General features: G+C 38.9%; 1 protein-coding gene across 7 annotated transcripts in view; it reads right to left on the bottom strand.

The window, feature by feature from the left end:
- Positions 1-15,185, bottom strand: part of ANKRD17 (ankyrin repeat domain 17) — a 99,324-nt gene that overhangs the window by 26,906 nt on the left and 57,233 nt on the right. For 5 of the 7 annotated variants that reach the window (XM_082052119.1, XM_082052118.1, XM_082052117.1 and 2 more), the window contains exons 8-15: positions 12,335-12,572; positions 11,727-11,918; positions 11,189-11,298; positions 10,280-10,367; positions 8,543-8,670; positions 7,939-8,082; positions 7,261-7,363; positions 4,990-5,739 (exon numbers count right to left, since the gene is read on the bottom strand). In XM_082052119.1, the coding sequence (XP_081908245.1) occupies positions 4,990-5,739; positions 7,261-7,363; positions 7,939-8,082; positions 8,543-8,670; positions 10,280-10,367; positions 11,189-11,298; positions 11,727-11,918; positions 12,335-12,572 (1,753 nt within the window). The remainder of the gene's footprint in view (positions 1-4,989; positions 5,740-7,260; positions 7,364-7,938; positions 8,083-8,542; positions 8,671-10,279; positions 10,368-11,188; positions 11,299-11,726; positions 11,919-12,334; positions 12,573-15,185) is intronic. The other 2 variants (XM_082052122.1, XM_082052123.1) reach the window with 1 other exon arrangement.

The raw sequence follows: 15,185 nt of genomic DNA, 5'->3' as shown, positions 1-15,185 counted from the left end.
TGCTAAGAATTACTGCTGTAGCCTCAATACGGGGGCTGGAGAACATCTCTGGTACAGGAGGCACTATTAAAGTTGTTAGACCTAAAAAAACCAAAAAAAACAAAAAAAAAAACCAAAAAAAAACCAAACCCCACAACACAAAAAACCCACGCCTCACCCAACAAAACAACAAAAACAATTTAGTTTAGAAGGTCTCAATTCAGATGCAGTCTATTTTTTTTATACCTATGTTGTTACAGAGAGGGGAAAAAAAGGAGATGTTTAAAAACCAACACCCCTCTTTGTCTAAGAAAGCAAAGCCTTATTGTACAACCCGTACAAAAATGATTTTACGCATGACAGTAGAGGAGAACACGCATGTTGACTTACAGTTCTCGCATGAGGTATATTTCAAGCGGGCGTCAGCAATAATTCATGGACAAGTATAGTTCATATCCCTACAGTATGTTTCACTAACACAAGACATTAATTTTTACAGGTAATGACCCTGATTATATTTATTTCAATATCACTTATGCAGAGATCAAATTCTTAATGAACATGCCAAGGGCAATGAACAGAATCTTTATGGTGTCCAAACCAAAATAATAAAAGTTCAATAAGCCAAAGGGTTTTCACAACAGTCTTGAGCAGTGAAAAGAGTAACCAACTAGCTTGGTCAAACAACCTAAAAGCACTGACAGTCACAGCTTCATCCTCCTCTCTGCCACTCTTCCACCTACTCTAATAGACCAGTGGCAAAATTCAACTAGATGTCTGTATTTCGACATTAAACCATCATGACTTTATGCCTGGGTTACTGAAGTCTTCAAAGCCAGTTCACTATTAGAATATTTTAGTACATACATGCCTCAGTATGGGAGGAGGTAACTGGTCTTAATCACGTTATAAGACAAGGTCAAGCTTCTTTGTTGGAATACATCATTCCTAGCACTGTTTGACTACTCCAGTCGCAAGTCTTTTGCATTTGTTTGGATGTCAGGAAACCAGCTCAGTGCTTACTGATACTAGAGGCATACCCGCTCTTCATACTGATTTCTTTCTGGACACCTCAACCTTTTCTTGGCTTAAATTAAAAAAGGACAACCTCACAGCTGCTACCTTCTCCCACAAGCCCAGCAGCTCCACCATCCAGACCAGCATTTGGCTTACAAATTAAGCCCCCGTATCAGGAAACAACCTAAAACAGTCAAGCTGACAAATAAAAAAAAAAAAACCAAAACCCCAAAACAAACACAAGATACTTAACATCTGAGCCAACAGGATTTTTTTTCCTCACTGATCTACGTCATAAGGTGTGTCTGAAAAAAAACCTGACATTTTGAAAGGGGTTGGTCACACTGTTCCAAGTTTGCTGCTTCCTTGAATATTTTTGTGTTTTCAATAAGTCCAATGTTACAGAAAATAAGCATCTTTATAATCCCATTTCATCCTTATGTTGATCACTAAGTTTCTTACTAGTATTGTCTTACTGTGGGCACAGCATTGTTCTGACATATTTTTTTCCTTATCTCCTGTAATGTCAACAGCAGATGTATAAAAGCACTGTTTCACATTACATTGGAGTAAGCCAAGGTGAGGAACCAGAAAAACAAACCAACCAACCAACAAACATTGCAAAAAACACATCAGATACCTCAGATTTTTCCAACTTGTTTCAAGCCAGCTCAAAAGCTTGTTCCACATTGGCTGCTTCTCCTCTGCTCCCAATTTCTTTCAGTATCTTAAGTTATTATAAACTATGTTGCTGCCACATATGCTTAAAACCAATACAGAACACTTCAGATGCTTAACATGCCTTGAATTATAAGAGTCAAAGTCATGCTCTGAGTTCAAATACAGACACACAGCCTTACTTCTGTGCAGTTACAGCACCTTGAGCAGAGCCTGAAAACCACAACATGCCTGTCGTCTTGATGATCATTACAGTATGAAAGGCGGATTATCACAGGCTCAGTCCCATACAAAACCATCTGCCTAACAAAAGATGAAAGTCTCTTAAAATGCCGTGGACAAAAGTCTACATGCATTTACCCTAAATTTCCAAGAACAGTGTAACAACTGCCAACAACCAGTTGTAGTTACACTAATGCATAAAAGCTTGCATTCTTGGCTTTCTGCAGCGCCTGCACAGGTCACAAGTGGAACAAAACTGATATTTCTGTGATGCTGGCGTTTTGTCCTTATTTTCTCAGTACTGGAGTTTCTGTGAAGAACTTGCAGTCAAAGCATATTCTTTCTTATGCATTAATTCAGACAGTTACACTTATAACTGACTCCTCCCACAGGTAGCTTCCAGGAATTGATCTTATCAAGTGCTTCAAAAATCCTGAAATTTTTTGTGAGGCTTTGTTACTGGACACACTCCTTTTAACAGTTATTTTTAAGAGAACTTTGCTACTAAAAATGATGATTCTTTTAAAAATAACCTTAACACATCATTTAATATATGCAATGTTTTAGTTCAAGAGTTAAATAAGTAACCCTAAAAAATACTTCTATTCACTAGCCTCCAAGCAAGCAAAGAACTTGTCCAACATTTGAAGCTGACAAGCAAACCATTTCCTTGCCATGAATTTCACCAGGATCAGAAAAGAGTCCAAAGTTATAACCAAAATATTATTTGCTACTTTTTCAACTCACCCTATTTATTTCTTAAAAATAACGTCTAAACCCCTTAACTCAGTACGTTCTCTCACTGTGTTTCCAGGCAAATTGTGCAGAGCTCTGGAAACACTAATTAGCTTCTGTAATCCCAAGAAATCCACTCAAGTCCCAGAGCTGACCTACCAACAGCATTTGACCTCTAGAGCAGTACTGATGTCTTAACACTAGCTTCTCACAAATATCAGCATGTGCACACCTGGTTTTGTTCTAAACCAGAAGTTAAAATGGCAAAAATCAAACTAATTGTTTACAACTAATTAAGCCCAGAGATGAACATGAGATCAAGTCTGCACACAAGGCGAAGCTTTCTTTTTGTAACACCAGTGCTTCAAGCCACAGCCCTGTGATAGAACTAAACTCATCTCAGGAACAGAGATTTAAGTCAATGGAGATACTCTACAGGGTTCCAATTAATGCAATACACAAAGCTACCAATAAAATACATACCTGCTGCTTAAACGTTTTGTGTTACATTGAGCCTACCACACCTCCACACTAAATTCTAATATGTGGATTTGAGCTGGCACTTAAATTGTATACTCAGGCCTGCCTGCTCTCACTTAAAATAATCCTAAAATTGACAGAAAAGCAGATATGAAATTGCATCTGTACAGTTTTTAACAGACTTGCCACAAATGCCTTCCAGAAGACAATTTTGACCTCATTCCCAATTGTACATGTGCAAGCATACAGTAAGAACTGAGACAAAGCAGTACAAAAACATTCACTCAAATGTACATTGGAAATACCTGACCTTTTCCAAAAAGATGTACCTGAGCACTTGGGTACTCATCAGATGACCTAAAACCAGAGATTCTCACAGTGTTATATGAAGCTGAACACATTACAAATACCTTCACTCAAACTTATATTTACGTACAATTGAAGTGCACCGCACAGATTCCTAAGTAACCAAGAAACGTATTTGTTCCATTTCTTGAACCAAGTGGCTAGTATTGATATGTACCTCAGCAGCTCCATGTGAGAGAACTATCAAGGCATGATGGATGTACTGTTACGTACTTTCTAATGTATCCACTTTGTTCTTTATCCACCAAGAGCTTTCAAGATGTATGTCTAGTCTTCAACTCTTAACACCAGATTTTCAGAGGAGAATCTCTGTAGGCTTTCCTGAACATCAGGTTACTTCACTGTGTGCCTAATTTCAATTGCACAGCTTTAAAAGTGTTGTTCCATGTATTCTAAACAAACACCACCTGCTGTTTTTAACTATTACCATATCTTCTATTCGTTCTGCAACATTCTTGTACTCCAGTAGCTCTTGCAGTACACAGCTCCATACCTCTGCATTTCTAGGCGAAAATGTTTGCTGAGACCTGCCTTTCCTCCAATACACACTCATCTCAATATGCCTTACAAAGCAGACTTGTCAAAATAGCACTTTTAAAAATGAAAGTTCATCAGCTTAACCAAGAGCATCTCAGCAAATTCTGATTTAGTGATGAGATTGTTAATATTTCCTAACAGTTAATCTGTATTCAACTAAGCAGTCACAATGATTATTTCAGCAACTACTTTAACATGGACAAAGGATTACGTGCAACGAAAGCAAATGTAAAAGAAAGGAACACTAACATCTCACATGTCCTACGGTATTTAAAACCTGTTTAATTATTTTCCTTTACTACTTTTTAAGGCTGCAAAGCACTGATGTAACTGGGTAAAGAAATCTCCAAAGCATTAAAGAATTTGGTAAGGCAAAATTTGTTTTGCATTGGCAAGGCAGACACTTTTATGAGTAGACATTTTTAAAAGTCGTAGTATTACCATCTTTTTTTCCCAAGCAGAAGTAAAAGCTTACAATGGGTAGGCTATTCAAGTCCAAGTAGAGCAGCTCTCATTTAAAAGACAAACCTACAAGGTTCCTTACACACTGTAGGCTTGATGCAGTGCTATAGTTGCTCAAAGCCCACTTAAACTGCTCCAACTCAGTTCCCAGTTAGCTCATCCAAAGTATTAACAACAACTACTGTCAAGACATTGCTCCTGAGCTACACACAGGACAAAAAAAAAGAACTGTTAGACTCTAGCACATATCCCCAAACTACAAAGAGTTTAAAATGCCCCTTCTGTTATAACAACCTGACCAACATGCACCAGTTAACAAAACAAAAGGAAAGGCAACCCTGCAAATCAAAAAGTTCAAACTAGTTTTCTTAACTGCTAAAGACAAGGATCAGAAGGCTAGTAGTACTTGCTGTAGAGCTAGCAGAAATACACAAACACACACACATAAAGAAGTGGACATAACCTCAACTGTTCAAGCAAATATTATACCTGCTCATAACAATATAAACCCACCTGCCATGATGTCATCCAGCGTGTCATTGAGCGTCTGAGCAGGGCTGGCTACCATTAACCCTTGCTGTGTTTCTGTCAGTATTCCTTGCCCCAGCCCTGCTAGTTGTGCTTGGCCCAACACTGGCTGTCCAACTATAACACCTTGCAGTTCTGTAAGATTTGCGATGGACCCTGGAGGTAAGGAACCTGCTGCCAGAGGCAAAGCTTGTGGCATGGCCAGAGGCTGAATTGGTGCAAAACCCGTCTGTGCAGCAGCTTGCTGAGGATCATCTTTAAGTAAGATGGGGTCGACTTGCTGTAATCGTGCATAGTCTCCCTCTGAGAGTTGTTCTCCTACCCCAACAGGAGTCAGTAGTCCCAGATGCTGGCAAGATTGTTGCTGCTGCTGGAGCTGAATTCTTTGCGCTTTTACCTCTAGGTATTGCTTTTTTAGCTGCTGCTGAGTTTTCAGCTGTAACTCTCGCTCCACCTTCTGTAGTTCTTCCAAAATCTTTTGTTTCTTCTGAATTTGTTCCTCCCTTGTTTTGTTCAGCTCCTCAATCTTCTCTTTGGTGAGCTGGTCAGCATGTGCCAATTCCAAGGACTGCAGCTGAGCGTTCTTCTCTATGGCTTCTTTTATCCTCTGTTCCAGCTCTGTCAACTTGCCCTGAGCCTCTTCTACAATGCTCTCTGGAGACTGATTGGTGATGTAACCCTGTACATCCTGGTTGTTTGCTGGCAAATGACTGCTGGACTTTTGTTTAGAAGCAGCTGTGTGAAAAAGAAACCCCCTCAGAACCAATGGAAGTGCATATGAATGGCATCCTCATTATAGACCTACTGTTGGGATGCTAAATGGCCAGTTGTGCACCAAGACACAGCATCCATAGAAGGTCAGCGTGCACTGTAAGGCCCTCAAAGAAAGCTGTATCTGTCACTATCAATTTTAATACAGCAGCCAGATTGCAATTTAACGCTACAGATTACTGCACATACATTCCAAATAACCCTGTGCTATGTTGACATATTTACTCCAACAATTGTTACCCTTTTGTCAAATGAAGTGATAAGAGCCGCTGTTAACAAGTGGTGCTACAAGATAAGTGGGAAAAAAAGAAAGGAAATGCTGTCTCTTTACTTGATGTTTTGCATCTGGTATCATGTTAAAACAAACATACGGTTACAGCCCTGAAGCACAGCAAAAGAGATGCAAAAGCATCTTGAGGGACAGGTGACTTGTTCTAGGCCACCAGTTTTGTGAATAACTCAGTACATTTTTGGAGGAACTATACTTTCTAGGACTATTGAATCCTTTCACTACAACTATTCAGCTTTGCTCAGTTGACAACGCTAGAAACCAGGAGACTCATTTATATTTAACATGATCTAACAGGGTATGTTTAGCCACTACATTTTATCCTTAGCAGACATGATTTTGCCTGTGTCAAAACTCAGCTCTCTGCCCAGGCAAGGCGAATATTTCAGCCTTCCTTTAAGAATGAGCGATGGACTAATCCATTTCATCTTTTATAAAGAAGTCCACAGTAACACAGCTGACATAGTCTGCCATACCAGTTGGAGAAGGAACAATTGGTTAATTTTGAAGGGAAAAAGGCAAATCAAAACCAAGGATTTGAGTCAGTGGAGGTGCCCAGTTTCTTCCAGTCATCCTCGCTGTATTTCCAGAACAATACAAGTGCACACACAGTATTAATTTTATGACATGCACGCCTGTATTTGCACTATTGCTGATCCTTGATAAAAAATGTTTTGGAAGAGAATTCTTAAGTACAGAAAGTGTTACATGTCAAAAAGTTGATATCAAAATGGATGCAAATTTAGTCCTAGGAGGAACTGAGCCACATCAGACTAAGTATTTTATAGTACAAGAAATTCCACCTTCAACCAAATCAGTCAAACCCGCTCCAAGACTGCTATCCTAAGTAAACACAAGTTCCAAATCAGCTACAAAAGGGAGATTAATTCTATTTTTACAACTTCAGTGATCAAATTTCTATAGGCTTCTGGGTGACACTTTGCGTTAGTCCAGTATGTCAGACTAATACATATATTAAACATTTACTTAGGCAGATTTCTTGACACTTTATGATTACAGGGTTAAATGACTGATACTTTATATTTGGTGGATAAGCAATCCTCAAAAAAAATATTACAGTTTGTTTGACTGAATCCATAAACACTCTTCACAGGAACTACTCTGCCGGAAGTGCAACCCTCTATCTTCTACTAAGGAAGGATATTTAGAAAATAAGCTCCAGAACTAAGACTGACCTTTATTTCTGATGGGAAGGGTTGTAGCGACATTAGCAGGGGGTTTGTCAGGCTCCTGGGGTGGGACGACCATAGGCAGCGCCTGCACTGGTACACGAGGAGCCTAAAATGTTGGATACTAACAGATTACTTTTCTCATACATCAATCTAGTTATAATTCAACAGAAGGTAAGCAAAACCTCTTTGAAAAGCAACCTTTCATGGTAACTAATAACATTTTACACAGTCTTTTAATACACTGAGTTCAATACTTAATCATATTATCATCTGACTTGCATATACTTTGCATTGTTAACCTAGGAAATTAAATGCCAAACAACACTCTTCTTGGTATGGTACAGTGCTACACTTAAGTTAAGCAAAGACGAGCCACAATTGGATACAAATGTAGTTCTTAAGAGCCTCATTAAAGCAGACCTTTTCACTTGCTGGGATTTTTTTTCCTCATCTTTTCCAATAATAGTTATAGAGCAGTAAGAAGAACAACAAAAGCACTATACAGTGATGCTCAAAAAGTCTTCACCTTTTTCATGACAGCTCAAAGTAATTTTCATTGTATTCACCTACAGCTCAGCAGTCCACAAAACGACATGATTGACTCCTCATCTGTAAGCTCTTGAGTAAGCCACAAGAAGAAATGCAAAAAAGACCAACAGATCCACAGCCCTTAAATCTTACCCTATTTAAATCATGGGATGGTGGGGTCAGCTGAGTAGCATCAGGTGGAGGAGCAGAAAGCAAGTTGTTTGGGTAATCTAGAAGGTAACAAACCACACTGGTATGACCCCCTTTTGCTGCCTCTATCAACATAGTTGATCCATCCTAAAGAGGGAAAGATGACAGATTTAGAAAACAGTATCATCAAAACGTAACACTGAAGCAGTACAGAAGACACAACACAATATAGAATAAGACTACTTTAATAACTATTCATTCAATCTGCATTAAGTCCACATCTCAGTTTAAGGACTCTATATTAAATATTTCAAAAAAAACTAGTACTACTTAAAATTTTCCTTCCTCCTCCACAATTACAGCCTTGTAACTGGAGTGCAACCTCTACATTCACAGTGATCAACAGACAGAACTCCTAACTCAAACTTCTATAAATATGTTCATGAGCAAAATGCCTGCTTATGGCAATACTAGGGTTTGGATCTTAATCCTACTTAAATCATGACATGTTGGGTTAGTTGCACAGAATATAAAGGGAGCAAATTGGCTTGGATATAATTAATTTTAAGACCATCTCAGAGCAAAGTAAGGTAGCTGAGTGACAAACCTTCAATCTGTGTGTAGGATCAGCACCATGAGCTAGCAGTAACTCCACAACTGCCAAATGACCTCCTGCACAGGCCAGCGACAATACTGTGTGATCATTGTTAGCTGTGGTCCTATTCACATTTGCTCCTTCAAAAACAGAGGGGGAAAGATGATGTAGAAAAAGAAGAAAACTTCAACCTGATCTCTTCTACCATAAGTGTCAGAAAGTTAACTTTTTTGTTAAATATGAAAACCTAGTTCTCTACGGCTGCCATCTTAAAACTGGTAAATTAACTAAATTGAACAGTCAATTGTTACTAGCATTGGAACATTTAACATGTCACAGTCACTGAACCCAAGGTCTTGCCAGCTGCCTAATAGTTTTAAGGTAACTCAACTCTTGGCACATACGGCTCCAAAACAAAGGGCAAACCTACCTGGACAAGCACTCCAAACCCACTGTTCATGTGGCTATGGTGGTAAGTGTGCGACGCCACATAGCAGGTGAACCTACTGCCTTGAAGTTTGCCAGAAATTGTGCCAGAACCATGACTCTTTAAAAAAAGTGCTAAGATCCAACACGTGGATCCACGCATCTTAGTACCAGCAAGAAGATGACTAGTTGTAGCTCTGCTTCTTTAGTCTACAATCTACATAGGGAAAATTACACCACACTGGAAGCTTTAGGCCAGTCCTGCTCCATACAAGGTACAAGAAAAACTGTTCAGTATCAGCTCAAGAGAAAGAAAACAGTGATTCTGAGATCTGTATCAACTCCATGCATTCAATAGTGCCACAGGCTGGAGCTGGTAAGTTCTGACAACATAAAGCAAGTTACAGTCAAAACTTTGAAGCAAACAGGCACTTGAAATTGAACTTTGCCAAACACAGTTCTCAAAAGTTACATAAAGAGCATGGAGACAGACAGTGTTAGGGAACAGACTGCCTCAGTTTATTGAATTATTGGGTATACCACTTACAGAACTTGGTTTGAAACTGCTCATATAGAATTCGCTTAGCATAAGTAGTAAGCCTTTGAACTTTCTGCTTCATTACATAAAAAAGGTCTCAGAGTCTTCAAGCTAGAAGATAAGGGAAGCTGTGTTCCCAGAGATAAGGAACAGAGCAGCATCTAACAGAAGCACATTTTGGCTATTACCAAGAATTTTTTTTCCTCAGCAATGGGTTGAAAACAGCAACTGAAGGTCAGAACTTTAATTGACAGTCCACCTGACAAAAAATGAAAACGTTCAATGAAGAACGGGGGACCCCAGACTAATTTTGCAATTAGCCCAGAATGACACATGGGGGGTGAGGGCTTGGATTATGGGGGTATAATTGTCCAAGTGGTTTTTTATCTACTGATGGGGACCCAGGCAAGTTGCTGAAGCTGCTCTATGCAGAACCACACACATAAATTATTTATTTTGGAAGAAATTATGGACTTCATGCCTGAGTCTTTGCTGCACGCAACCGAGGGAAAAGAAGCTTCCTTAACATCCAGTAACCACTACTACTGTTGCTGCTTTTACTAGGAATTTACAGACTGAAACAGAGCTATTTTAGAAGTAGTTGCAGTTCCCACTAATCTCACCACAATCCAGAGGTGATCATTACATGCTTAGTTGGAAGCAATAACCTACTTAAGTTAAATTATTTGAAACAAATCCAAGGAAGTCACATTATTAGTACTGACACATACTTAACTTCATGCATTTCTTACAGTAGGAAAACCAAAACCTCTTCACACACTTACCTTTGCTAATCAAGAACTGAACAGTGCAAACATGACCTGCCCTTGCTGCTTTCATGAGAGGAGTTCTTCCACCTTCTGATTCATGCTCCTAGAGCAGATAAAGACAGGCTTAAAATTGAAAATTCAAAAGCAGCACATGTAAAAGGATGCAATTCTGCCTTTTTGGGTTTTTTTAATAGAAAGACACCAGACATGGAAGATCCCTTTTCAGTATTTTACAATCTACAGACAACAAAATTGCAATAACGTTTCAACTGAGTGTCTCTTGCAGATAAACTAGAGTATCTACCTACCTCTGTACAGGTATGAGACGAGAAGCATTCAAGCATATGGTGGGGACTATAGTTAAACAAAATGCATTCTGCCATGCTTAACTTCACTTTTTGATAACATAGTTACATACAACCCTACTGAAATGTAAATATGTATTTACCTCTATTATCTTATTTCCATTAAAGTATACAATATAGATCACATCAGAACTATCAACTATTTGCCGCTTAAGGAACTAAAATTTGCAGGTCCAAATATTAACCCATAATCAGCCCAACATTTCCAACTGAATACCATTCAGGACTGCACATGACAAAAAAAACCCCACACAAACACATTTTTCTGTACAAGAAATCTTGAATGGCTTGAGAATACTTTAGATATCTAAGCACCCAAGTCCTGCATCTCACTTAAGCATATTCAGGTAATTAAACAGTCTAAAATGCATTAGAAAAGCATCACTAATTCTCAGTTAAAAGGAAAAGGTTAAAGGATAATTTGAATACAACTATAACAATAACAGCCAATGCAGTAAATTTACAGCAATGAATACAGGACCAAAAAAATCCATAAACCAAAAAACACATGCATCATTTTATTTCCTAACTATATTTTTTTAAGAAGGTAATGGCTTACCAGATCTGCACCTGCCTGAAGTAAGACATCTGCTACATCAGTATGGCCATTTTCACAGGCATATGTCAGTGCTGTGTCACCTGTTGCTGTTGTTGCATGCACATTAGCCCCTGAAGCAGTAGTAACGAGCATGTAAGGTTTATGGAGTTCATTACAGAAAATATGCAAGTTTCTTCATAATCTTTACCAGATCAGCTAAAAACTTTTAATTTCCCCCTTCCAACCCAACTTCTATGAAACTGGTAAATTAAATCTAAAGGAATAACAAATAAATAAATAAAACTCACAAAACACTAAAACAAAACAACAACAACAACAACAAAAAACCACACAGAACACACCTAGAACTTCAGTTTCAAGGGAGCTTACATCAACTCTATCTTCAATAGCTTAATTAGTAAACTACTTAAGGTTCCACAAACCTTTGCCGTCAACTTCAAGAAGCTGCTAATGAACACGTAATGAATACAGAAAAAGATTTTTTTTTCTTAAGGTTACATTAAGTCTTGACAAAACAGTTAACAAAATTACTCCATACCTGCAGCTAATAAATATTTAACTAGCTCCAAATGACCCTCTTGAGCAGCTTCCATCAAAGGTGTGGAACAACCAAGTTCTATGTCAGCTCCTGCTTTAATAAGAAAATCTGCAACCTCCAAAAAACCTCCACAGCAAGCCAGAGTTAATGCAGTTTCTTGTGTCTCCTCTGTTTGAGCATTGATGTTTGCTCCTTCAAAAAACAAACAAACACAAAGCACCAAAACCACACATGTATCAGCCTTCCAATACCTAATGGGGCCTACAAGAGAGTGGAGAGGAACTTGTTAACAAGGGCATGCAGTGATAGGACAAGGGGTTAACAGCTTTAAACTGAAAGAGGGTAGACTTAGACCAGATCTAAGGAAGAAATTCTTCACCTTGAGGGTGGTGAGGCACTGGAACAGGCTGCCCAGAGAAACTGTGGATGCCCCATCCCTGGAAGTGTTCAAGGCCAGGCTAGACAGAGCTTTGAGCAACCTGGTCTAGTAGAAGGTATCCCTGCCCATGGCAGGGGAGTTGGAACTAGATGAGCTTTAAGGTCCTTCCAACCCGAAGTATTCTATGATTCTAAGAACTAGAGTCCACAGAAAGGAGCCCTGTAGTTACCTTGACCAAGTAACAGCGCCACCATCTCTTCATGGCCTTCTCTAGCTGCTTCCATTAGTGGTGTGTATCCTTCATCGTTTACCTCTTCCAAGTTAGCTCCACGTTCAATTAACAAAGCTGCCAGTTCAACATGCCCACCACATGCTGCCAAGGTCAACGGAGACTCAAAAGAGTCAGCAGGCATGTTTACCTGAGCTCCACTGTCCAGAAGCAATCTTGCCACTTCCACATGGCCATCCTAGGAATTCAAAAAAACAAGATCCAAAGACAGTCAACATATAAAAATTGCTATTATTCTCCAAAGCTTTAAGTAGTCACCCAGTCAAGTTCCATCAGAAATCACAGGAAGCAAGGAGTAAGCAAGTCCAAAAATACAATGAAACTTGCTCAATCTTTTTCCTAAGTATTTGAATAAAGGGTAAAAATCTAGTATTGAATAGACACCTGAAGAAACTTTGAGCATGTTTTACTGAATATGCTCAATTTAAAACTGAAATATTGTGAACCACTAATCAAACTTTCCTGCCTATGGTGTAAGTAACAAGCTAGTCAACTTCTTCATATCAGGCTCAAGTTCAAGTGTTCGGGACCAACTTAGTCATGGGGAAAAAAGTAAAAAAGTAGTTAAGAAAGAGCTCAACACTACTTTAAAAGCTTGCCTCCTCCACAAGAATGGTACCAAAACCATCTAACACCCAGAATTCCTCTTCATTCAAGACTGTAGACACAGAACAGTAGAGTACCACATTAGCCAAAGAAAACAAATTCTAAAAATCAAGCTACCACTCGAATGTCTGTCTTCTTGTGTTCTTCCAAATTTACAACTAACAACACAAGTACTCAAAAAGATACAGGACTATTAGAAGAGCTTAAATCAATCTTAAAAAAAAAAAAAAAAAAGCAACCCCCTTTTTTCTAGGACATTCCAAGATGTTTTGATATTATTTCCAAAACCGCAAAACCTTTCATTAAGTCACTCAATGCACTCAGTCAAAAAGAGGGTAATATTTTGTGTGGGTTTTTTTTGTTTGTTTGTTTTTTTGTTTTGGTTTTTTTTTTTTTTTAAACATTCAGAATGCAGTTCATCATTAGTTTTAAAAACAACACAAGTCAGGCATACACTTCACCCTGACATCCATGCAGTATGTATGTTACGTATTACCAGCTTTTGAGGAAGGAAGCAGAAGAGAGGATAGGGTTTAGAAGTTTAACAATTTTGCTTCCTTCCATTCTTAAAATAGTTGCGCACGATTACATTGCTTGTCTCTTGGCTCCTGCAAAACTATTTCACCTACTGCTCCAATAAACAGCAGAGTCAAGTCTTCACTTTCTCCTTCCTTGAGAAAAGCCAAAACAAGGCCGTTTGTCTGGGATTCCTCATACATCACAGGAGCCACCTAAACAACAGACCTTCCTTGTCAGGATCATGGCAGGTTTTTCCAGGTACCACTGTCACATTGTCAAATTCATTTTACCACAACATAGTTTAGAAACAAAGAAAAAAACTGAGCACATGGTCTTTGCCATGTTTTCAGAATATTAGAAATTCATGAACTATTTGAAGTGGCTTTTCAGCTGTATGTTTACACTGGAGCCCTAACAGTGACATATCCAACTGCCATTCAGTTCTGCTTTTGTTTAGACAGAGGCAGAAACCAACTTGGTCACTGCAGTCCAACAACAGCACAAACTCTCCAAGCTGGTTCTCTCTGTGAGGAAGTAGTCATCATGCAAACTTGGAGTAACCATAATGGGAAAAGGCTTGACACACAAAACACAGGAGGGCTGCAAAGGAAAAGTGGCAGCTTACCAGGAATGGGAGGCTATCAGAATTTGTCACTGAACAAGGTAAATACATCTTGATTTCAGGTGAACTAATAAGAGGCAGCAAATTGTAGTCATTGCCATCCTTGCCAAGGTAGAAATTACAATTCCCAAAAGCTCTTTTCCAGGCAAAATACAAAACAGCATCTGGCACTTTTAGGCTTCATTCTCTTAAGTGTTTTATGCCTCCTCCTGATATTGAGGGAGCAAAACATGATCTTCTCTCTGAAAGGTATCTAGGACATATTAACTAGGACACATCCATTATTACATGAAGTGACAATACTATTTTAGGGAAAAAAACTCTTAAGACTCCATGGAGAAAGACTCCATTTTCCTCAGGGAAATGCAGAGATGGTGTCTGAACCATCAGGCTCTGGCAAGATAGCTCACTAATCATCCCTGAATCATGACAAGTATGGCAAATGGCAGTATAAAGGTCTGCTTCAAAGTTTCTCACATGGGCCAAGCGGCCTTGAGAATTACTCATGTGGCTAAGGAGTGGCAGTTATTTCTACCTCTGCTTCAACAAACCTCACGCTGGGGTGGTACTGTTCAGCTCTTCAACAGCTTAAAAAGCCTTGTCAATGCTATTTGATCACAAAGTGCAAAAGTACACCAGTCATATTTTAAAGATCAACCATTTGTGGGCAATCAGTACTCAGCCCTCACTGCAGAAGATTAAGTTACTTCAGAAAGAGGAAGTGCAAACTATACAGCCTGCTTTTAGCTCCCACAAGGCAAGTCATATTGCCCAGCAACTCATGTGCATTAAACCATGTGCCTCTAGAAAAAAGCTGTTAGTCAGAAGTCTTCCTGAATGCCTTGTAAGACAAGGTTTAAACAGTCTCACAGGCTTGTAGAGTAAGACACACAAACAGTTCTGTAAACATCTACTCAAGTTCAACACTACCTTAGAGAAGGCAATTTTCTTCTGTTACAGAAAGGCAACAAATGTTTCTGCAGAAAAGAACATACCCAGATGAGAAACCTCTGCCCTGCTTTACATCAAACTGCAACAGAAGTT

The sequence above is a fragment of the Streptopelia decaocto genome (genome assembly GCF_964273445.1).
Source record: "Streptopelia decaocto genome assembly, chromosome: 4".
NCBI classification, from domain to species: Eukaryota; Metazoa; Chordata; class Aves; order Columbiformes; family Columbidae; genus Streptopelia; species Streptopelia decaocto.
The sequence above is the reverse complement of the archived record's forward strand: the minus strand, read 5'-3'. Positions and strand labels throughout refer to the sequence as shown.